The sequence below is a fragment of the Diadema setosum genome, chromosome 19 (genome assembly GCF_964275005.1).
Source record: "Diadema setosum chromosome 19, eeDiaSeto1, whole genome shotgun sequence".
In the NCBI taxonomy this organism is placed as follows: Eukaryota; Metazoa; Echinodermata; class Echinoidea; order Diadematoida; family Diadematidae; genus Diadema; species Diadema setosum.
This window is the reverse complement of record NC_092703.1, coordinates 26,498,857-26,524,835: the sequence shown is the minus strand read 5'-3', so window position 1 is coordinate 26,524,835 and position 25,979 is coordinate 26,498,857. Positions and strand designations below refer to the sequence as shown.

At 39.9% G+C, this 25,979-nt stretch overlaps 1 protein-coding gene across 1 annotated transcript in view; it reads right to left on the bottom strand.

Annotated features, from left to right (window-relative positions):
* Window positions 1–25,979, bottom strand: part of LOC140242385 (midasin-like) — a 133,745-nt gene that overhangs the window by 30,576 nt on the left and 77,190 nt on the right. Inside the window, exons 50-72 of the mRNA XM_072322122.1 lie at window positions 25,135–25,297; window positions 23,373–23,497; window positions 22,054–22,184; window positions 21,256–21,416; window positions 19,809–20,152; window positions 18,871–19,105; window positions 17,932–18,220; window positions 17,006–17,298; window positions 15,825–16,183; window positions 14,880–15,031; window positions 14,153–14,344; window positions 13,179–13,517; window positions 12,381–12,562; window positions 11,277–11,535; window positions 10,078–10,372; window positions 9,479–9,735; window positions 7,817–8,007; window positions 6,507–6,892; window positions 5,549–5,655; window positions 4,681–4,785; window positions 3,210–3,347; window positions 2,504–2,722; window positions 1,379–1,475 (exon numbers count right to left, since the gene is read on the bottom strand). Coding sequence (XP_072178223.1) covers window positions 1,379–1,475; window positions 2,504–2,722; window positions 3,210–3,347; window positions 4,681–4,785; window positions 5,549–5,655; window positions 6,507–6,892; window positions 7,817–8,007; window positions 9,479–9,735; window positions 10,078–10,372; window positions 11,277–11,535; window positions 12,381–12,562; window positions 13,179–13,517; window positions 14,153–14,344; window positions 14,880–15,031; window positions 15,825–16,183; window positions 17,006–17,298; window positions 17,932–18,220; window positions 18,871–19,105; window positions 19,809–20,152; window positions 21,256–21,416; window positions 22,054–22,184; window positions 23,373–23,497; window positions 25,135–25,297 — 5,019 coding nt within the window. The remainder of the gene's footprint in view (window positions 1–1,378; window positions 1,476–2,503; window positions 2,723–3,209; window positions 3,348–4,680; window positions 4,786–5,548; window positions 5,656–6,506; window positions 6,893–7,816; window positions 8,008–9,478; window positions 9,736–10,077; window positions 10,373–11,276; window positions 11,536–12,380; window positions 12,563–13,178; window positions 13,518–14,152; window positions 14,345–14,879; window positions 15,032–15,824; window positions 16,184–17,005; window positions 17,299–17,931; window positions 18,221–18,870; window positions 19,106–19,808; window positions 20,153–21,255; window positions 21,417–22,053; window positions 22,185–23,372; window positions 23,498–25,134; window positions 25,298–25,979) is intronic.

Genomic DNA, 25,979 nt, shown 5'->3' with positions numbered 1-25,979 from the left:
AGAATATGGACAGAGAGAAAAGAAAGGAAAAATAGGAAGAGAAAGGGAGTGAAAGTGGATGCAATAAAACATGCAAGTCAACTTACAGTTGTACACTCTATACTACAATTTGTATTACTTAATAAAAAGCCATATTTTCCAAGTACAGTTAATTTAACTGTACTAATGCATGACTTAATTTTAAAAAATGTCGCTACAGCGACTGGTTATACCCCCGCCAAACAACATTTCATAAGCTTTGGTCAAAAAACTGAGGAAGTAGTTAAATCCGCAAGATCTTTCCTTGATCTTCTGCCATTAATATGCCATTACCATGGCAACGTACTTTCGGGTACTGTCGAAAAATGCGTCTTGCACATCTACAACCAAAGGCACACATCTGTACCAAGTTTCATGGAAATTGGGCAAAAACTGAGGAAGTAGTTTGCAACACAAAATTTTCCATCATTTTGGCTCATAATATGTGAGCTGTTACCATGGCAACATACTTTTTGTCACTGTCAAGAAATGTGTCATGCTGACCTATATCCTAAGAAAAACATTCAATATGAATTCCACGAGAATTGGAAGAACACTGATGAAGCAGTTTTGCCATGAAGCATTTTGCCCTATATTTTACCAATAACATGCCGTTACCATGGCAACGCACTTTTTGCCACTGCGGAAATATGTGTCTTGCACATTAACATATTCAGATGAACATCTGTACCTAATTTCATAAAAATTGATCAAAAACTGTGGGAGGAGTTCGCGACGCAAGATTTGTACCCAATTTTGCCCATAATATGCCGTTACCATGGCAACGTACTTTTGGGTACTGTCAAAAAATACGTCTTGCACATCTACAACCCAAGGCACACATCTGTGCCAAGTTTTATGGGAATCGGTTGAAAACTGAGGAAGTACTTCGCGACGCAAGATTTGCAACGGACCGACCGCCCGACCGCCCGACCGACCGCCCGACCGCCCGACCGTCCGCTGATTCCTATATACCCCCTTCAAACTTCATTTGGCGGGGGTATAACAAAAACAAAAATATGTACACTGTTACACATCCGCATTGGCTTTTACCATGATGATGTACTACTCTGAAAATCAATACACACTGCAGTATATTTCAAAAATCAGGGCTAATTTTCATGTATTTGCTGAAAATGTATATATATTTTCTATCTGTCACAGTGACAGAAATGGCATACATGGTGTACTTATTCCCCAAAAAACATAAAAAACGTAACAGCTAAGCAGCACAAACAAACACAGAAACTACATCTGAGTGGGGTGCGCTTTGTTTTGTTTTGTTCCCTTTCTTTTTCTGGGAGAAAGAAGCAAGACCCTTTCTTTCAAAGACAAGAGAGAAAGCTCACTCCATCCTTACCTAGTGATGTCAGATACTTGAATAGTTCGGAGAGTGCTTTCCGCTTCCTCAGATGAATGTGCCTGATCTCTTTTCGCTGCTTCTCCTGATCAGCGTCCTGCAAATGTAAAATAAGTCAGCATGGGGTGAGCAGAAATGAGCAGTGAATAGTACTATGAGGTTATCATACGTTTCCTTTATGGTTGTGTTTTTATTTACTCTGAGTGTGTGTGTGTTTTTTTTTTTAACATATTCTCTTATATTCGAACTAGTCAGGATGTTTCTAGTACAGAGACCTTATTAACCCGTTGAGGACGAGTCCCGAGTATATTTGGGCAGGAGTCTATGGGAAATGCATGCTGTCGCAAAATCAGTCCGTCATCAATAGGTTAACCTATCTATACTTGACTGCACTGAACATCAACTGCAGATGCAGGTACAAAGTATGAGGTGCGGTACTTTAAATAAGATGGTAAGGAATGATTCATCTAAAAATCTTTATTTACAAACGTCCATTCCTGACTTACACATGATTATGTAAATTATAAAATTAAAAAACAGTAATGAAAACAAAACTAAAGTTATAAGATTGTGCTGGTATATTACATAAGAAATAAATAAATACACTGTATGTGGCATAATGTCATCATGTTACCCATATAAAGTTGGAGACCATAACAGGAAGAAAAATGCATTTAAAGCCAACTTTGGCAATATAACCTTAACAGTTTTCTCTTTTTTAATTCCTTTTTGAATATTTTCCTTGTAATGATGTCATCAATTTAGAGCCCAGCAGCTGATGAATTCATATCTGCCACAAAAAAAAAGAAAAAAAAATTATATATACATGTACATTTTTTTTTCTTCTTACATTACGTATACAGGGCCTGATACTAACTTTTCTTTAAATCTGAAGTTTTAGAGGCCTGAAAAAGAAATGTAAGAGCCTGAAAAAAGCAAAAACATAGCAATTCACTTGAATCTAAAGTACCTAGTCGAGCCATCAAAAGAAAGCCTATCTGGAAATTTGGTGACCCACATCAACCTATAGTGGTCCTGGGCAATACTAATGTCGAGCCTTGAATTGTACATTCAGCTTCCATGAAATTGCATCACATTGTACTCTCCTGATAATTAGCATCTTACCTTTGACACTTCAAGGCCTTGCAGCTCAGACAGTGTAGATATGACCTCTCCGACAAAGTCATCCAGGGTGGATACCATGGTCTGGTAGCCACGCCCACGAACCACAGACCGACAATGTTTCACCATTCTCTGGTACAGGACCGGTAGTCTTGAGAGGATGGTAGACTCCGGGTACAGGAGTTTCAAACTGTCCAGGGCTGAGGAAACTTCCAAGAATTCCTACACAAAGAACAATTACATCACTTATAATTCAACTAATGGATTGAGGCACATTGCAAAATGATTTGTAAGGCAATAGCACATATGTGTCACACTCATAGTCCTTGAAATCACACCTGAAAGAAAGCAAAAAAAAAAAAAAAAAAAAGAAACATAGACAATTGTGCAAAGGTCCTGCCAAAGAACTCCTCACAAGAACAAGTACCATAAACACTTACATCCACTGAAATTACAACTTCCCATGACTGCGGGCTGATCATCAAAATTTAGTTGTTTCAACTTTGAGAAAAATAAACATGAGACACACACAAACAATGAAACATACCTAACCTGTATTTTTCTTTTTTTTTTTTTTTTTAAACAACTCCATCAAGTAATCCTTCCAGTGATTAAAGATGTATCTCTGCGCAACTCGGTTAATCTTCAAAATATGCTTTTCTTACTTGTATCAAATATGTAGCAAATGAGCACAAAGACATGAACATACTTGATTTCTACTTCCTCCAAATATCTCCATCCAGTCATCCCGCCAGTTGTCCGGAGTGACCCCGCTCTCTGCCTCCTTCGGGCACGACGCGATCTTGTCATCGACAAACACGGCCTTGGCCGGTTCTTGGAGGGCACACTGAACAAGATGCAGAGTGAGAACATTGTTACGTTATATCTTCACCTCCAAACTTTCCTGAGCCATCTCATCTACACTGTAGTTTGCTGCCCCTTAACCCTTTCTATGTCAGGGACTGTAGACAGTACATACAATATTAGAAAGTTTTCTATGCAAATGGACACTTAAGTGCACAGTGGGTTAGACGGTACAAAAATGATACAACTTTAACAAATGAAAAGAGAAAGACACATTTCAAAACAATTTTCATTTTGTGACCATGCATCATGTAGCCCTCGTCATAAGGGCAGCTTTTTCACTAGGCTTCACTACATACATTTTAGGTTAATTCCATTGATTTGGGATATTCACTGTTTTCTGATAACATTAATTCTTATAGCATTTGTGACCACCTAGCTCAATGCCCACAAAGAGTCATCACAATGACATTCCACTATTCTGCACAGTTTAAAAGAGTACACTCTAAGCTCTAAAAGAAGGTGTAACCTGTTAAAAATCAGACCATCCTAACCCATGCAAAAGGAGTTTGAAAGAAAAGAGTTATGAGATGCAGAAATATTAATGAAAATAATTGTATCTTCTTTCCCAGTGAAAGCAGTGTCTGTCTGAAAAAAATATGGTCTAGAAAAATGTCTTACTTCTTGATAGTGGTTTTGTTTGAAGCCACTAAATTTTGACAGCAGGTAGAGAGAAGATTACTCGACAGTTATAAAGACAAACATAGAAAATCAGAGTCGGTCAACCCACATGACATATTTTGGTCCATTAATCTGTGACTTTTTGTGGGTTTTGAGTGGGCCGTCACATTTACAGTTGTTGTAGACTCATATTTTCCCCCATATACAATGTAAGCTGTATTTCTTTGCTTTTTTTTTTAATCTACAGGGTACATCATCTTAAAGCCAAGAATCTCCTCTTCAAAATTCATCCTTCACTCTGCCCTGGTGAATTTCATCTGGTAATTTTTCACTGCTTTGGTAATTTATGGTTACATCTGATAATCATCTGACTATCCACAGCATGTGATAAGTAACATTCTTTAGTTACTGACAGACTGCATCAAGAACAAACAAACAAACAAACAAACAAACAATCCTCTACAAAGAGGGTCAAGGATATTCAAGGCACAGTCTGGCTGTAACATACCCTGGACATCATGGCACTAGTGGCTGCTGTTGCTATGTTCATTATGATACACTGTACATACTACAACTGTACATACATGTATGTTTATCATAGGCTTGCTTTCAGAGCAACACCGCTATATTTCTCAGCATAAATGTGCAAATATGATAAATTCTGGTTACACATTGGGTGAGACCACAGGGCTTACCTGGAATTTCTTGCTGAATTTCAGGAGGGTCTTGTGGGTTTTCTCCACAGCTTGCTTCATGGCCCAGAAGCTGATGTCATTCCATTTGGCAATCTTCACAAAGTCCTACCATGTTGACAAAATAAAAAATCAATATTAATTATCAAGTCATGCAGAGAATGTGTGAAATTCACATCAATGGTTGTGGTACTCCTGCTAAAACAAATTTGCAAAATCAAATTTGATTAATAGATTTCACTTACACAGGCAGACAAGAAATACTACAAGAAAATGACTTTGGCATTTTGTCACAAGTGCTTCAGCTCAATTCACAAACTGTGTACAAACAGTGTACACGAATGTAACTAATTTAAGACACCAAATTCACAAATTGGTTTTGTCTGATTAATTATGACAAGTTGTGGGCATGTTGAATTGTGTTCCAAAGAATGCAATACACAAAGAAAAAGTTTATTGAAATGTCTGATACAAGTATTTGGTTGGGTGCTGAATTTTCAACAAGTATGCTCTATGATTTATGTCAAATTGTAATTACACGTGTATGATGAACGTCTGTTGTGATAATGTTTCTGTCTGATGTTTTCATGTGTTTATGTGTAAGACTTGAAACAAAAGGAATTTTCAAATGGACAACACTGATTGAAATTGAAATTGAAATGGAAATTGAAACCAATATTATGTCCTTCATAAGAAATAATTCCACTGCACTGGAAATTTAATTGCAATGTACTTGAGTGTGCAGTGGTTTCTGGAGCAGTCCTTGCGAAATTTTTATGAAACTATTCATTCATTGAAATACTAGTTTCATAAAACTCCTTCAAGCCAAATTATGATCTTCATGGCAACCTAAGAAATGAGGACATTGTACCTTGAGTTCTTTCTCAATGGGTCTCCTCTTGTTTTCCATCTCCCGAGTGACAGCAGGTAGGAACTGCTGGTAATAGCAGTACAGGTTCCACAGTACACACATCAGCTCTGAACAACAGATGGAAAACAATATGCAGATGCTAACAATGTACATATTAAGCATTATCACTGAATTTATTCCTCTGTACAACTACTTCTATTTGGAAATCTAACATACATGTATTTTGTCCTGTAGATCTCCTACAACTGAACTTGTTGTGTCTGTTTTACAACTTTGTCTTGCAGAACATACTCTAAGATTCTATGTGAATATGGCATCAGGCTAAAACTGCATCCCATAGATTTGCTGATAGAAGCAACACCACATACGATTGAAGATAGAGAGCAGTAGCACTATTTTGCAGGCACCATTCAATGTCTCTACCAAAATGACAAGCCCTCAGTCAGAAGACTCCCTAGCATCTGAAAAAATTGTGCCTAAAGATGATATTCGGCATCAAAATACTCAACTGTAAAAGTGTTTTAATTCCACGGAATCAATACATACTGTAAACTACTGGAAAATATGGCAAGTAAAAATATTTGTGTGCTTTTATTTTCACATTTAGCTTCTGATTGCGCACAATGTGCAAAAATTTCCACTTTCACAGTTGGAAGTGTTAAGTAGGAAAAAAAAAATTAGAGATATGCAAATGTTACAATTTCTACCAAGACAAAAACAAAATACAGTGTGAATATATCAAAGTTTGTCTATCAAAGGATGGCAGTACATTGAATATACTTGTAGCACTTACATTTATTTGTATGCAAAACAGTAACACTTGAAAAATTGTTTTTCTCAAAATGAGAGAAAAACAAGATAATGCCCATATTGATAGGCATTGATTTAAACTAAATTAAAGACATAGAACATAAACTCCACAGGAGAAAAGAAATAGTGATTCTAATCCAAAACCAACCTAAGGATTTATCTGTGCAGGGTCCCGCCACCAGCTGACAGTGAAAGGCCAACAGCATCTCCACTCTGGTCACAAACTCGCCTAGATTAGCGCCCTCTATCAGCTTCTGCAGGACAGCTATGACTCCCTGAATGGTGTCAGTACATTCATTCTCCTGGCCGAATTCACCATCTCCTGCTCCTGTGTAGTCTCTCACTCCAGCCACTTCATTGGAATGTTCCTGGCCCATCCCTTCTTCCTGGTCAATGTCTCCATCACTTGTCACCTCAGCGTCGGATTGTGTGGAGTGCCCGTAGGACTGGACGAGGCGGTAGACGTAGAACCACCACTTGAGGGAGCCCTCCGACTGCCTGTACACCACATTATCGAGCATAGCAGCCCAGCAGCTGCAGGAACAAGTGAGCAAATGAAAGAAAAAAATGCTGTAAGAATAATCATCCTCAGAACTCAACGTATCAAATTGGCTATGGCAGTATTGCAAACTAAAGGTATACACATATAATTTATGAAGTACTGATGACTGAGGTGCTACTATGTACTGTTTCGAAGTTCAGCTATGTACTCCAGCAGAAGTTGATTTCCACAATACTTGTATTTACTGTAAACCCACATATTTTCACTGTGCATTGCATTTAATGCTACTTTGGCTAGTGCAAATTCTAGAGCCCATTACAATATCACCACATTTTTCTCTGCACATTTTAAATGGGTTGACAATCGTGGAGCGTGAATTCAAGATTCTGCAACTCTGTTTTTGAGCCGCTCAATGTGAAATATTAATTGCATGAAAATATGGACATTTACAGTATTTCAATCATCTCCAACACAAGTGGGTGTACAAATCCTGGGAACTGTTAACCCCTTCCCACAAACACATTAACATCCATGCATACAGCAGCTTTTGCCAACAAACTCACAAAAAACATGTACACGTGTATGAACACAGAAACATGTTTCACTCAAACACACATACATAATATGCAAATGTCCTGGACTTACAAAATATGTATGACCACAAAAAAAAAAAACCACATTTCACCCACCACACATGCATACAAAAAATCCTTGCCAACAGACTAACAAAACAGATATAAACACAGAAATACACATTTTATCCCCACTCAGACACACCCACACACAAACAGACAAAAAGAGAGCCCTTAATTGCAAACCGATAATCTGACAAAAAATGTACAAACACAAAAACACATATTTCGAGCACTCATATGTACGCAAACAAAGTTCTTGCGAACCAACCAAGGAAATGTAAGGTAGGAACACAAAACCTTCTCCTGACAAAACAATCTCACTTGAGCTCCAGCTTCCTCCATCGGATGATGGTCTGGGTGATGCGTTCCAGGTGGGTCTGGAGGGACACCGCCCTGCTCGCGTTGGCCTCCCACTCTTGGCTGCGTGCCAGCAGCAGCTCCAGCCCCGTCACAAACTGCATGAGGGGGCTGTTCACACTGAAAGACTTGATGCGCTGGATCAGCATGCTGAGCTGAGGGAGTGAAGAGAAAATGCATGTATCAAAGGGATGTGTGAACACACACTGATATGGCAGATTGCACATGTGATGGGAAAATCACAATCTATCACCCTTATGGCATTCTAGGACTGTTCACACTGAAAGGTGTTACTGCAAAACCAGGAATGTTCGCGTGCATTTTAATTTCACGAATTTCGCGAGAGCCAAGATTCGCTAAATTAAAATGCACATAAAAGTTCTTGTCCACACTATACGCATAGAATATTGGAGGCAACTTGCAAAAATTTCATGCCGCAAAAAAGGCTGTTGGCTCCAATTCACAAAAATTTCATGCCACGAGAATATTGTGTTTTAAACAACCGCATAATTACTGATATGACATGATAATTTGCATTAATGACAGGACCACATCACACAAATATGAAAGCATGAAACTTCCAATAAGCCAGCTGAGGCTTTATCAGGGAAGAGCCCTGTTACTCTTTGCTTGCCACAGTGTTCATCTCCTGTACAGTGTGCCACCTTATTCTGACACCTCATGACATGAGCATTTTGGGGAAACATCATGATTTTCAAAGCATTCATGCTAGAAAATATGCAGTACAGCACAGTTGTACACAAAATTGCAAGTTTTGCAATGATGTAAATTTTATGATGAGGCTATGAGTAAGATGCTTTCAATACACTGTGGCATGCTGCCATTTATCCATAAATATTGGTAAATACACTTTTTACAATTTATAATCTCTTGTTCAATGTAGTTACTTCTGGGTCCAATTTCATGAACAAGGCAAGTGCCAAATTGTGTCTTGCCCATTCGCGTACAAGGAATTAATACTTTTTATAACTCCCAGAAGTTAATTGGCCTGCTTATGACATTTGACCTTGTGGTGACCTTCAACAAATGAAGATACCCCAAGTGCATCTATGACCCAAGTTAGGTTGTAATCCAAGCAACTTATGTGAAGTTATTTGTCAAAAGACAGTCTTGCAGGTAAACTTTAACATAGAAAAGAGAGTCTTGCACATACTCTTTAATATATGACCTCAAATGACCTTTGACATCATCACATGACCTCCGACAACACCATAACATGAAGATACCCCTAGTGCTTCTAACACCCAAGTGCGGCTGCCATTGCTGTAACAGTTGCCAAGTTATGCATCATAAGAGAGTCTTGCAGGTAAACTTTAACATTTGTGACGGACGACGGACGAACGACCGACGGACGGACGGACGACGGACGACGGACGGACAACGGACGGACGCCATTTGGATCCCTTAGTCTCGCCTTCACCTCCGGTGGACGAGACAAAAATTATAGGATAGCCATTCTTGCCAGAATTACAATTTTTTTTTTTTTTTTTGTGGCAACAGCCAATCAGGAAGTTGGGTTCTTGTTGTTATACACTGACATTTGCCACTTCAGCAAGAGTTGTTATCAATAGCAGCTTTCAATGAAATAATGCCCTGGTATTTTACCTGCTTCAGTGTGGGATGATCTGGCCACTCGGCTAGAAGTTCGTCGATCCTGACCGTGAACTCGTCTAGGACTGATTTACACTGGACGACCTCAGGTATGTTGGGGTCGTGGTAGATATTGTATGGCCTCATGGCATCCCCGTCCCCTTTCCTGATTGGCTTGAACCTGTCATCCGACTGCTGTGTTGCTATGGAAACCTGGAGGTCCCTCACTCTCATCAGGTGGGCACCAACAAGATGCTTGTCTATGCTGGGTGCTGTAGCCCCCAAGCCAAACAAACAGGGAAAAAAAAAACACACATACATCGTACAGTGATTTTGTCATTTGATGGCTTCTGAGGTAAGACATTGCGATTGTCCTGCAACACTTCTCTAGCGGTTTTGTGTAAAGAAGTTGTTTACTTTATGCAAATTAGGCTGTGAGGGCAAAAGCTTTGGCGAGTTAATTGCACCATATCGCTGAGCCTGTGTCCACAAAACTGATTACGTATGTGCAGACCGACACTACGACTGACAAACCGAATCTGAAGTCTGCCTCCCCCCGGACATATGCATTGTAGCACAGCCATAAAACCCAGCCTAATTACTGTAAGACTCACCCATGAATGGCAGGACATCTTGAGCAAGCTGCACACCTGCTGAGTAACCCATCCTGGCAATGTTCGCAAAGTCCACTTGCAGGCCGCTGCGGTCACCTTGCTCGGGCAGCCAGCCCGCGCTGACCATCTTGGTAAAGAGTTGACCGTGGGTGTCCCTCAGAAGCCACATGGTGGCAGTGTCCAGCTGCCTTATCATTGAGTGGTCAGCGTCTGCCCCTGACTGGTCAGCCTCTGGGTCTAAATCTTGGGGTGGTTGGTCATCCAAACTGGGCTCTGCTGTCAGGTCATTGAACTCCTAGACGATGTAAAGTCAGCATAAAAGAGCATGAAGTCATGAATTGTAGTATAATGCTTAAAATGAATAAAGCACATACGATTAACAATGCAGTACTGTAAGAGTGGATATTTTCGTGAGAGTAGTTTTTCACGCTTGGCGGAGTAAGACAAGCTTCGCATGTTTTTAATCCTGCAGAATCACATACCTGCCAACATTTCAAGATGAAATATCTTACTCGTGGATTGCAAAAATCTTATTTTATATGCAAACTGAAGTTAAAAATCTTACTTCCGGTCAAATCTTCAGAAAATACACATGAAAGGTATATCTCAATATTTTGTAAAAATCTGATTTCTCTGACAGAAAATCTGATTTTGCTATTTTTAATGTAAAAAATCTTACTGAATCTGATAAAATCTTACTAGTTGGCAAGTATGGAATCAAGACATGAACTACTGGAATATATTGCAAACAAAAAAAAAACCTGTGTACTTTAATTTTCAAGCTAGTTTCTGGTTTTCAACAATGTGAAAATTTCCATTTTTACAGTAACACGTATTTCTACCATATTCCTGACAGCAGCTTATTTGCAAAACTCCCCGTGTGCAGGATGTTTGTTTGTTTGTTTGTTTGTTTTCAGGTACATGTGAATTCACACCTCTTTTGAGAAAGTACAACATACACTTTCATTTACAATGTGCTCATCTTCTATGCTTGCAACACATTTGGTCTTTGCTTTTCACTGGTGTGTCACTCACTGGTCTTTCATTCATTGAATGCACCTGCGATGTGACACGCAAACATCAGTACAGAACATGCATTTCTTGCAACAAACCTACAGGGAAAACATCCCTCCATGGGGTAGGGATTGTACAAATCATCAAACTCAAAAAAAGTTTCATGAGTCCATGCACTCTCAGACCTTGTCAAAGGAGGGGAACTGCTCTCTCAGCTCTCTCTCCTCCTTCTGCTCGTCAGTCATCCCGTCGCCATGACGACGGGTCTTGTACTTGTAGAGGCTGGCCTCCTCTTCTTCGCGCTGCATCGCTGCCTGCTCTGCCTGGTGGTAGTGAGACACCAGCGATCCCAGAATGCCTTGCAGCAGGTCAAGGGTCGTGGGGTCCAGACGGCCACAGATGCGGGCGTGGTTTGCAGTGTGATGGAGGGAGATTTTCAAGATGCTGGACAAAACATATTTGACAGTTCAATTTTATAATCAATCAAAGCATGGTAAAAACTGATGACGATATTCTAGACAGTTGCAAAATAAAACATAAGGACAGATTATGCGTGAAATCAAGGTCATAAAGCTCAGCTGAAAGAAGCTATAGTGAGGGTCTGAGTAGATATCACCTACACATTTGTAATTTCAGAGGAGATTACGACTAATGACGGAACTGTGTGACAGCAATCAACTCCAGCCCAACATGCATAACAAAACATCTAGAAATTGGGGCACCTGGTCAGCCTAGCCCTGGTCTTCATTCATCTGGCCTTACTTTTCAGACGCCCATTACCCATCTCAAGGGATACGGAGATCGAGCATTTTCCTCTATCGCTCCTCGCCTATGGAACTCCCTCCCATCTTTTCTCCATGACATTGACAAACTGCCGGAGTGGATCACTTCAAAGCCTCACTCAAGACTCACATTTTTTCACCAGGCATTCAATTGCTAACTCTCTCGGAAGAGTCTGCGCCTTTGAATGTTTCTATAACAGATATATGGTGCTATACAAATGCTGTGGATCATCATCATCATCACCTGCACCATTTGTATAAACTATGATACACCCCCCCCCCCCCCCCCCATGATGATTCCTGCTATAAGTTTGGTCAAAATCCAGCCAACCAGTTTTCAAGGAGATGATGGAAATGTGGACAAACTCATGAACGATACACAGTGCATAGTATACAATGCTTCAGAGATGACGCACGATGCACAATGTATGCTGGACAATTAGTGATCACAGTAGCTCGATTGAGCCATTCAGCTCGGGTGAGCTAACCACTTTCTTGCGCACACACCTGTGTTTCAGCTGCTCTTGGACAGAAGGCTGCACTGCATGCCCAGTCCAGAGGCCCTGGAGCAGCGAGTGGACACCCTGGGTGGTCAAGGCTTCGGCAAGCGAGTGGCTCGACTGGAAGTCCGAAGACAGAGTACTGGGAAACCCGACAAGAGCCACAAGTAACTCCTCCAAAGTATTCATCTGCAGGAGGGGAAGACAGAAGGGATGTCACATAGGTGTAGTTCTTGCGACATTTGGAACTTTACATAACCTTCCTCTTTAGAGTCAATTTCATATCTACGTTAGAGATCTGAATACATTTTGGACCTTAAATCCTGTCACATACTTAATGTATTTTTTGTATCATCTTTGAATTAGCATAAAATTTGAAACTTTACTTGTCAGATATTGTGCTCAGAGGAATGAGAAAACTGTCATAGTAAGAGGACACTAGCAAAATTCTCTTGTCTAAGGTATTTCCTTATGTCACAACAAATGCTAATTTCACAAATAAAATGGGATTTGCCTCAACCTGTACCAAGGCTTTTTTTTTTTGTATTCAAACATCACCTGCACTGTTTATGTGGCTACAATGTACATCTGTCTTTTTTTTTTATGTAAGCTTTCTGCTTCAGTGCATTTGCTTTGGTTCTTATTTTGCTTTGAACATATGAACAATTGCTACATGATGTAAATAACTGAATAAAAATGGCTTGCACTGATTAATGTTTCACCCAATCTTTGACAATTGATCATAAGAATAGGAGTATAAGAGCAATTCATGTTTCTGTATCTATTTCAAAGTAGCTTGCATTACCTTTGCAGGTGGTGAACCACAGGGCGGGAGAGCATCCATAAACTTTCTTTGCTGCTTGCAATCAACGGAGTGTGCCATCAGTCGCATGCCATATCGCGCGCCCATCACCCCGGCTGCAAACCCGAACCACAGGTCGCGGTATGCTGGATAGTCGCGCTGGAGGCGGGCCACGAAGTGTTCCTGGGAACTCTGCCAGATGCGCTCCTCCTTCATCGCCATGGAGACATCATCCGCGGGTTCCTGGAAGGCGTGAGAGAGCTTGTGAAGTAGGCCCCCGATGGAGTCAGATGAGCCGCTGCTGCTCAGGTAGAGCTGGGTGTCTCTCAGCAGATTTTCAAACTGAGGAGAGGTATATAAGAGTGAAATGCAGGTGGTGGATTCATTACTAAAGCGATGAGAAATATATATTTTGGGGAAAAGTTGCCTGCCTGTCACATGACAAAATCTTTATTTCCTCATGCATTAAAAAAAAACAAACCCACATCTGGAATCTTACACTCAAAAATGTTCACCATCTGAAGAACGATCAACAGAATGTCAGGTACACTTATATTGAAAGATACAAATGAAAATGAACATGACTTCCAGCGAAACCAATACAACTGAACAGCCTACAATGATTAATGTATGAGATATCATTGCCACAAACTCCTCTTCTATTATGCACACCTTGTACATGCACAAGGAATCATACAGCTGGACAACAAAGTAAAAGAAATAGGACTTCTATACATTTGTGTGACCTGCTACTTCTCTTGGAATATGACTGTCAGCCAAACAGTGACGTATTGCAAAATGACCAACACGGAAATTGCCGTTAGTGAACAATATTCAGAGCACAAAACTGAAGATCAGTTCAACCTCTGATCCACACCACCTAATTCAATTCACTCATGGTAGGACAAAATGTACAGTGTAGCCCTGCCCCCAACTTCAGATTGTAAAAATGTGTGATGGAGAAGGCTTTTCCTCACCAGAGGTGGGCGTGGCCTAAAGGCATCCTTCTGACTCAGCTCCGCCTCCATCTCCTCCAGAAGTTTGAGTCTCTCTTGCGTGGCTAGGATGCGAGGGTGGACCTGGTGGTCCTCAAACTCCTCCAGAGGTTTCCCGGTGAGGAGCGAGGATGAGATGCTCCTCCCTCGCAGCTCAGCTCGGATGTCTGATAGCTGTCACCATGGATACAGAGACAGGCATTGACAAATCATCATTATTACTACATGCATCTCCATCTGCATCAGTTCAATTAGATGATCATGAACATCATTATCATGACTCTTTATTGTTGTGGTTTATCATTTCTACTACGCATATGGGGCATTAGATATTAACCCCAATTTCAAAATGCTTCTTACATAAGATACCGGGTACCCTGTTTTTGTTTTTTGTTTCTGTCTTTTGTGTTTTATGTGTGTGTGTGTGGTTTTTCTGTTTTGGGGTTTTTTTTTAAGAACTTCACACATCATGGCACATATTTTTGAATGATATTCCTTTTACAACTGAAAAATGGAACAGCTTTCTTCTTGACTTACAACTTTGCCTCAAGTACACATTTTCTTTCTTTTTTTTTACAACTAGAAATAAAAAGGTATCTTTTTTAGCCACAGAAACCAACAAAATAAATGCTTCTTCCCAATTGATAATTTAAAGACAATCATCACCGTAAGATGTGTCATGCAGTCAAACAAGGTGGAATCTCCTTACCTCCTCTCTGACGTATTCAAGTTTAATCGCATTTCTCTCAGCAGGATCCACGGGTCCCTGTGGAGCCAGCAGATGGGTCTGGAGGTGGCCTAAATGTACCCAGCACTGGCCCAGGCAGAACAGGTGGGGCAAGTGGGAACCATTCAATTCATCTATCCCACAGAGAAACAAAAATAATGTAAACAAAAACAAACACCAAATTTAAAAAGAAATATTGAGTTTAAGAGCAATGAAGCAGCAAAGTGGTAATAATCATCTTTCATGAAAGGCCAGAGAGGGGGAAACAATCAATTGCTTTAAATTGATAATACTGATAATGATGCAATAATATCTGATTCAATAATATCAATAATATATGACACTGATTCTTTATCACTGATCAAAGACCCCATGACCCAAAGGTAAAGAACTCAGAGCAATAAAGTCACAGTGGTAAACAATCTTAAAACAAAGTTCAAATAGAACACCACAGCTGTGATTACATTGTAGTTATTTATTAAGCTTCTGCAATAAATGAATATGCATGGGAGAGCAGAGTAGTATTCCTACATACCTGTTTTTCCATAACTTATTTTTGTTGTGTTACATGTAGGAACATCAAATCTTGATGAGTTACATAATTATTATTTTGAATCATAAATTTGGCTCACTACATACAAAAAAAAAGAAAGAAAGAAAAAAAAAACTCTACTGGCGATTTTCTCCTGGATTTTGTTGTAAAGGGTCACATTCGGTGAAATAAGCACACATCATCACTGCATACTTCTGTATAGCATATTTACTACAATGAAATAACATATCCTGCAAGGGAAACATATCTGCAATACAAAGTCATTCAGGACATATAGGCTTGATTCATCTCAAGTGAATTTTGTAAAGTTGGCACCCTCACAAACTGAATGAATTTTCAAAAAGTTAACATTCCATTACATCACACGAAATCACCTTCTTGATTCGTGCTGAATGGTCCATCCAACAACTTCTGTATTCCACTGAAAAGTTCGAGCATCAAGCCACTACTGCTGTCAATCATCTTTGAGGCTCCGCCCTTCTCATCTCTGGCCAATGGCAAGGACTCTCTGTCCTGCTGGCTCCTCCCACCGTTCAGCCTGAGAATTTCCGCCATGCTGTCGAGAGGTGAAGGATGATGGGACAGGCATGCATCAGTCCCAGGGGTCACCATGGTAACAAGAGAAGTGCATGATGCGAGCCATGTGGTCCTGTCTTCCGTGTCCTGAAGGATAGAGGCAAAGGCTCTCAGCAGCCAGGCAGCACTGTTGACAAGATAGGTCACGCTCGAATTCCTGCAGGAATAATTTGACAAAGCTCTCTTGATATAAAATTTGAATATGGTTGATATGTACTTTATATAATGTAGCTGACCTGTTCTGTCATGGTATTACAAAAGATGAGTTTTTAGGGATGCAGCATTATCAGGAAGCAAGAAGACACTCTTTACCCAGGAATAAATACTGACATGTGTAATTAAATGGCTGAAAATGCTAACCCATTTTAATCCTAAAAGGGTCGGGGGGGGGGGGGGGGGGGGCGGAATCCGCCCCCCCCCCCCGCCCTCGACGTTTCGCGCTATAATTCTGTAACATGAGAAGTCCTCATTGCGAGGCTTCTTGACTTTCTTCGTTCAAGTCTCGCGCAACTTTCGAGACCAAATTTACAACGTCCGCGCATACTATTGCGAAGCCACGCCCATTTTTGTAACGGAATGGGGGGGGGGGGACGGAATCCACCCCCCCCCCCCACCCGGTCTGAGCTTAGCCAAAAAAGCCCGGCCCTTTTAGGGTTAAGTACTGATACCACTACCACTAACACCACCACCTTTTGACGCCAATATCATAATGAAACTGATGGCCACACAGCATCCATTCAGCTAATAGATTGTAACACTTTCCACAGATACAGTGTACATGTATGTACAATGTGTACCAACAATTTATACTGGTATATGAGGAGTTCAGGAAAAAAGGAAGAGAACAAAGAAATAATCAATGTATTGTAAGACACACAAACAAATAAACAAATACTCCGGGCAAGAAGATCATGACACATCCATACCACAAGAAATCAACTCAAACAACCAAGAAAAGTGTAATGAACATCGGACTCACAAGAAACTGGCCTGCTTGCTACTCATCCACCCAGCGTTAGTCCAGAGGATCTGGGCTAGCTCCTTCAGATGGTCCTGGTAGGCTTCCCAAGACTCCAGGGGGACATTCTTCCCAGCTCCTCCATCCCTTGGACAGCTGCTCTTCCTCATCTTCTTCTTTTCCCCATCATCCGCACTGCTGGTCATCCTGTCCCTTGCTCCCCGAGATTGAGGTGGGGCCGCTGCGCGGTCTTGATCCGACAACAGATGGAACATGCAGCGAGCCTGCACTGGGCTGAAGAAATTTGCTGGTCCCTGGAAGAACATAAAAAAAAGAAGAAAATGAATTGTGAATACTCATTCTATGAGATCACCTGGAACGAGGTGAGGGACGATAACATTCATTGACCATCACAACCAGTCACCTTGGGCAAATCACAGGGGGGTTAATAGTATTTGCTCATTTCAAAGATTGGAGTGTTCAATTCCCGCTTGTAACAAGTTTTACCCAACTCTACAAGAGAAGTGAAAAAAAAATTATCTTCCCTGCATTTAAGTTGTGACTCACCCCCTCCCCCCCCCCCTTCGATAGGACTTCCATTTTCAATTAATGAGATTTTACACATAGACAGATTTGAATCTCTATTCACACCATTGAATATACAATCAACGATGAAGCCTTTGATTTTTTTTTTTTTTTAAGGGGGAACAAATTAGTTTAAATTAAAAAAAAAAATCCCATAGCATGCCTTGACCAGCAAAATCTAAGCTTGCCTGACAACCAGCTGAGTTTTATATGGTAGCATTTAACTGATATACATGCTTCAAATTTGCACATTAATCCATTGACGACGGACTGATTTTCCTACCAATACGCATCTCAAATCCACCCCAGCCTGAGAATATTCTTCAACAGGTCAACTCTTTAGACCTTACTCATAAACTCACATTCAAAGCACTACACTCCTGCTGGACGTGCATCCCATCATCTTCTTCTTCCTGGAGGGGCTGCCATGACAACCAATTCTCCATAGCTAACACTGTATTGCTCCATGTGAGACCAAGCTGGGCGGCAACAAGTTCGGCGACAACCTCAACATGACCCTGGACTGATCCATTCCCATCACTGGGGGAGAGGAGATATGCTCTCTCGAGGGGCAGGAGGTGAAGGGGATTAAAGGGAGTCTGGCTTGAGATGTAGCGGCACAAGGTGCGGAGGTCTTCTATCACTGCCTCACTGCACCGTAGAAGCAGAGGGGATGAAAAGAAACATGGTGCAGTATTTCCTCTTGGCATTGAAGCAAATCTGTAGTGAAACTTGAAATCTGTGCAATTGACTGCAAATGCAATCATAACATATGCTGTCATTACTGCACAAAACTACATGTACATGGAATTGAACTGTTATATTGTCATATCGTCGATGGGGTGACAAGACCTCGTATCTCAAAAATGTCAATTTTTTTTTTTTTTTTTTTTTTGCTTAATGGTCAAATAATGGGTCAAGTGATGTCTTGGCCAAATCCCAACTGTCTTACTCCAAAAATGAAGCCACCATGACATGTCAAAGGAAAGGCTTTCCCATTCACTACAGTGCTTTGGCCGCCATGTTTTTTTGCTCTCCTGAACATTTGTCATTTTTGAGATACGAGGTCTTGTCACCCCAGCGACGATATCCTCAATTCTTAACAAGGATTTAAAAGCAAAGAATAATTCACTACAAGGCCATGTGAATAAGTTAGTTTTTTTAAATCAACATTTGTCTTACCTCAGCTAATTTGAAGGTCAAAATGTTCTCAAACATGTTCCACATACAACACACTTTAAAATCAAATTGTGATACAACCACTTGTGTGCTTTAAGTAATTACAGTGTAGTAACACTTACCCATACTGTTGGAATGTCTCTCCCATCATTTGTGACACTACCCGCTGAGAAGTGGTGATGGCCAGGTGTTCTTTGATTGGCCACAGCCATACATGCATGGCTGTGGGGGTCTGGGTTGTTCCACTGCATGGTGCAGGGGCAAATGCCTCACCACCGTGTACGAGGGTCACGTCCCTGGTCAAAATGCCAATCTCTGCTAACTTCAGTTCGACTGCTTCTAGTAATTCCATGGACTCTGCAATTGTACATGACGACAGAAAAAGGATACACATAAATGGCTGATATATAATGAAAATTTGGTGCAATTTGTGATAAAGAAGATTTTGATACAAAAACAGCATATGATCTTGGTGACTTATCTCATTTCACACAAAGCTGTCTTCTTCTTTGATGAAATACAGGGAACAGTGACTCAAAAATGGCATTTTACAAGGACTGATCACATGAACTCACTGCTTTCATTCATCCATCTCCATTTTACATACTAGTATCAGAATATACACTACAATAAAACTGTTACATTTATATCATGCTCTTATGAACTTTTTAGTTGTTTCTCAGCCCTATACATCACATCGTCTACAGCGCAAGTTCCATATTATAGAAAACAGGAAATACAAAATCTCTAACCTATCCTCAGCTGTATGAAATGCGTAAATGTATATCGTCGCTGGGGTGACAAGACCTTGTATCTGCAATTTTGGTGAAAATGACTTTCTTGGGTTAATGGTCAAATATTGGGTTAAGTGATGTCCTGTCCAAATCCCAATTGTCTTACTCCAAAAATGAAGCCACCGCAGCATGTCAAAGGAAAGGCTATCCCATTCACCACAGTGCTTTGGCCGCCATGTTTTTTGGCTCTCCTGAACATTTGACATTTTGTAGATACGAGGTCTTGTCGCCCCAGCGACGATATGTATATGACATGAATTCAGCACCTTCTGTGTCACCTGGGTAGACGGCACTTTGTGCCAGAACTTGTAGCAGTTTCTTCCTCATAAGGGCCCCATCCTGGCAGGCAGACCACCTCACGCAGCGGTCAGCGACATCTCTCCTGCCGAACGTATCGCCACCGGCCTGGGTGACGACATCCATCGCCCGACACAGTGTGCCGACTTGCTGTCTCGTCTGCGCCTGCGCGGCTGTCTGAAATGGGAGTGGCCTTCCCTGGCTGTCTGTCAAGCGTTCCCACAGCTGGAGGTCAAAGGTCCCTGTGGAAGGCCCACCCTCGTCGAGCGAGGCATGCAGCCGCTTCATGATGGTTTCAAGATCCACTGGCAAACTGACATAACGAATTCAACAGAATTATGAATATTACAAAGTTTTAGAGCTTTGTTTCCAACTGTGTATATTGGAAGCATGTGATTTCATTATGCTATGCACTATCTTGATAAACCTTTAAAATTTTGAAAATGTCCTTTCATCACAGAAAATATTACTTATTCAATCATTCATTTATTCAATATTCTTTATATGTTGCATATTGAGTATCAATGAGGCAATAAAGCAAGTCTTACTGAAATTATATCATAGTGGTGTATTCTAACTTATCCTAGAACTCCACTTTTGATATCTTTACCAGTAACTCCTCTCTCAAAATAATCTCATTTTTCAGTGAGTACAAAAAGTACTCATGAAAACTATTCCATTCTAACATCTCTTTTTTGAACCATGAGTGACAATTGCAATGCCATGCAACAAACACAATCTGGAAATTTCAGAATCAAACACCAAGACACGAAAGGACTTTAACTGGGTATTTCGTTTTCTCAGAAGCCTGTTGCAAATCAGAATTTTTCAATTCTCCACATTCAATAGTTTGCTTATTTCCATCATCAAATAAGAAAAAGAAAACATGATTCAAAGCGGTACAAATTGTCGATTCGTCTTTCATTCATTTGATAAGAACAGTTTTTCTCGAATACGATATAAAGTGTATGCACGAATGATATTATTTAAAAAAGAAACAATGCACACTTTGTCATGGTAACAAAAACAAGTAATCACAACGATGGAAAACAGTGTTCCACTAAAAAGCCAAGCTATTAAAGACATGGAACACTAGAAACAAAACAAAAGAAGCACCAATTTGTTACAGTATACCAATAAAATATATTCATATCAAATTCATCTATATACCATCACACATTTGCTCGCTGATGTAATTATGATGTTGATACTATAAACAATTCTTACTATGATTTTAGAATGCAAACATATAAAATATATAACACAGCAAATTTATGGCACAGACACTATTTGGCCATGCATGCCAGGAAAATGTGACCAAAAGAGAAGATATACTCGCGGGCACACAAAACAATAGCAGTAACAATAACTGATTGCAGAATAGCAGGTGTCTGTCCAGTCTTCTGACAAGCGTACCTCTCAGTCTTGTGCAGCACAGAGACGACGGATCGCACGGTTTGCTTCAGGAACCAATCCCAGTGGAGAGCCAGCTGCCCAAAGGAGAATCTATCGCTCTCTCTGATTGGCTGCTTGCAGAACCGCACCAGGCGATCCCTCCACTGAAGGGCCACCAGAATCTGAAATAACAAAGACACAAACACACATACATTGTACAGTAGGAGGCCAGCATACACTGTACAAACAATCCAGGAAAACAAAAGGGTTGCCATTTTGCAAGTTCAGAAAACATTGATACTGATACATAGTGAAAAAATAAAATGTTTGAAACAAAAATTGTACTTTGCACATGATATGCAAAGTTTCAGAAAAAAAGTACAGTCATATAAAAACATACTTTCCTTCTTTTCTGCGGCAAAATACAACTGTATGCTACGTAATAACATATTAACATCAATCACACATTACAAGAGAATACTTAATTATGTGAGGCTCTGCTGCTGTAATTTGTGATTTGGTCCAGAAAGAACCTGCTTGTTCAGTGTTTGTTTCCTTGTCTTGTTTGTTTGTTTGTTTGTTTGCATGTTTATGTGACAACCATCACCATTATTGTGGTCATCACAGTCACTGAAACCTTGATCACACAAACGTAATAAAATCAAATACTCATAAACATATCCACATTTATTTATTCAACCAGTTAACACAAACTTCGGGTCTTCTATGCCACATGCAACCCTGTGTGTTGTTCAAGGCCATGTCCTTTCTTTGTACACTGTATGAGAATTTGGCTCAGTGATTGAACGGGACCTATACCTGGAAGGCCTGGTTTTCAGTCAGTGGCTCATCGGCAGCAAGACCCTGTGACACAAACTGGTCCCAGGCCTGAAGAAATGGACCAACGTGACTGACCACTGGGTGGGGCAGTGACTCCACACTCAGCCATCCTGTGGCAGAAAGAAAGAAAAAAGCTCAAACTATAACAACAAAGAAACAAGAGGACAGTCACACACAATTTTCAGCTAACGTTTCAAAAATCATGCTGAATAAATCTTTCAGAGTTTAACAGCAATGTACAATGTATGGCTTGTTTTGTAAGGGTTTGATTTTGTTTTCCAGTTTTTGTATTCCAGTGCATGAAAGTCAATATACTAAAACTCAATGACAACAAAAAACCTAGGTCAGAGGAAATACGGCAGGACTGTACACTATACAGCCATTATCTCTTCTCAATGAGAAACATACCTTGGAAGCAGCTCTTAATCCACTGCCCACTCCCCCCCCCCCCCCCCCAACCTGGAAATACACACAATTACACAAGCACACACCACACACATATACACATTGATTGATAGCTACACAGACAGATTGATAAAAAGACAGAAATGTAGATGGTCAGACAGACAGATACAAATGTAGTATGCTAGACAAAGAGATAAATAGATAAGACACATACATGCAGACAGACTGAATGAAAGACAAATTAATAGAAAGGTAAATACATAGACAGATGAACACACAGATAGATAGATAGATAGATACAATAGATATACAGTTCGACCTCGATTATCCGGCCATGTCGGGACCGGCGCTCAACCGGATAAGCGAATTGGCCGGATATGGGAGACACAATGTTAATGTATATAGCTGCCGTCCAAGCTGCCGTCCCAGTGCAATGGCAGCTAGGCAGGCAGCGTACCCCGCAACGGTGGTGTAATCTATGCTAGCCTGCGCAAAATTGTAGTCCCTTCTTCACAAAAATAAAGTATATCTTTGTGTAAAAATCATACATGTTTTACCCAATTAGATATTGAGAAACCTATCATGCACATCTTATGAAATTAGTGAAATAGATCCATTAAAAGATGTTAAAGTCACTGTTTTTTGTCAATTTTTGGATGAAAAAAAAAGTCCATCACTGCTTGAACGCGTCCGGATAATAGAGATTTCCGGATAAAAGGAGGCCGGATAATCAAGGTCAAACTGTACAATTGATTGTATGTATGGATACAGATCAGAGTACTTCCCCTTCAATGTATTGCACCGAGCACCCACTTTCAATCATAAAGTAGGGGCGAGGCCAGTAGTGCCGACATGGGCAGCACGGCTGCTGATACAAGATTATACATCCCTACCTTTCTGGAGAGCATTTGACCAATCAAGTACTGAGGTTGGCTTCTTCCTCTTAGTCTTTGATCCAGGCTGTGCTTCAATGGCAATCAGGGCCTCAGCTAACTCTCTCCTCATCACAAGAAACAATCTGTATTAAAATGCATCACAATGAATCCATATTTTATTTTTTCATAATCCAACAAACGCATTGTGAAAGGCTATCCAAATTTATTGGGATAATTGTAAATGTATGTGGCATGTAAAGATTTTGTTTTAGTTGATATTCAAGACAATACAAGTGCTTGAATGGCAACTAATTTCATACACATTTTACTACAATCCCGTTGAAGACTAGTCCCCAGTATTCTCGGGCAGGTGTCTATGAGATCTGCGTGTTAAAGCAAAATCAGCCCATCCTCAATGGGTTGACAATGAAATGAGTATATGAATATAAGAACGACCCAAGTCCATGGAAGATCATTTCGAGTAAATTAAAAAAAACTTCATATCTTTTTTATTTGTCCAATAATATTCTATTTAACTGTGATGGGAAGGCAACATTGTATATACAAATTAGAACATATATTATTATGACAATTAACATTTACATTAATTGTGGAGAGGCCATTTTGTGTGGTGGACTTGGGTCGTTCTTTGATTCATATGGACTTGGGTCGTTCTTTGATTCATATACATGATATTCTGCCATAGAGATGGGAGAAGGATGAGAGAGGGCGCTATCATATGAATGTAAGAATGACCCAAGTCCTTCATTCTTACATTAACACAGGATTTAACTTATTCATTTCAGGCACTTCCGGGGGTAATTATGATTTATCATTTATACACAAGATGAGTGCATGCATAAGCTATAATTTCCCATGTCAAACTGAATTTGGCCAAAAATTGGACTTGGGTCGTTCTTATATTCATATACTCAAATGTCTGTACATGTTTTGATACACATGTGTACGTATGAGGTCCAAAATATGTCACTTCACCAATACTTATCTTCATGCTCAACGAACAATCTGACATAAGATGTGTACACACTGAAACTTGAATACATGATTATGGCTTTTCTCATTCAAGGGGTAAATACTGAAAGAAATAAAATCACAATGTTTAGTCCAAATGTTGCTTTTAAAAAGCTCTTGTCATTCTTAAAATGTTTCCATACACATACATGCCATCTTGGTGTCAAATAAATATCTTCAATTTTGTTGATTCTCTTTTTTGTTCTTCTGAGGGCTATACCCTGGTAACCAAGAAATTGTTGAAAATACTTCTTTGTTCCTTTCTGCAACAAGATTTTGTTGAGTTTTATACTGATCTTGTAACAGATGTAACTGAATGAATATACTGTACATCAAGAAGACTCCATAATCTAATCATTATCTCTCTGATTTCATCGCAGTACCAAAGACTATACAATGCAAGGTTAACCAGAAGTATGACGATATTCTTGGGTACTGCATGCCCAATTATATCACACACAAATGATTCAGTATTCAGAAGAGTTTTATTGCAAAATGAGCCAAGCACCATTTTCAAACATTTCAAACTAAGTCCATCATCAGATAGAGAAAAATAAAACCTTTCAAGCAATACCTCACTTGTAACAGAAGAAGGAATATCTTAGAAGTTATGGTTAAAAACATCCTGTATTTTCTCATTATTTTCTTTATTTTTTAGCAGCTTAAATCACAAATATTCCAACTTAACAAGAATGGAATTAGCTTGTTTTGAAATAAAACTCTTCAAACCATCATGTTGACATAGTACCTTGTGGCGAGCTGTGCAATGTGGCTCACTCTCCCTTCGACGTCCCCTGCTTCCTCCATGCTGTCATCTTGGTCCTGCAGCGCCCTCTCTAGGTGGACTTTGAGTGATTTGAGCAGCTGCTGGTTCCAGTGCACGTCAGTAGGAGATAATATGAAGCTCTGAACTAAAATGCAAATATTCAAAACACAGAGATGACAGAGGATAAGAAGTAACTGATTTATTCAAACAAAACTACAACTGATGAATGATGCAGTTACTGTACATACATGTACAAAACATGTGGGAACAACTGAAGTTCCTCAACTCAAATTGCAAATTAGATGGGTAGAGATTCTGATGTTATACATTGGATGCAAGTTCATGATTGGTCAGATAAATTCTAATAGGACAATAGTTTACATCACACAAGTGGATATTATGTCACCAGCATCTGTGTCTACATGTTGCAGGGGGATCATAATAGAAATACAACAATGTCAATTTTCTGGATAATGCTTGGCCTATAAAACTCAACAACAGCTACAAAACCATGACCTAAACCCACCAAATCAGATACTGATTACAACCTTAGGTTCCAATGAAGAGTCCAAGAGGGAAATAGGACTGAAATTTTCAATTTTAGAAACGATTAGAAACATCGGTATTAAGCGCTATACAAATGTTATTCATCATCATTATCATTATCATTATCTATTTTATATTATTTTGATATCAACAGTAAAAAAGAAAATAATGATAAATATTCCGAGAAGAAGAAAAACTGTTTATTTCTTTCAGCAGTAATGCAAAGCATTTCTGGTAATGTTCAAATGGATCTCTTCCCATCACTGTTTCCATAATCTAAA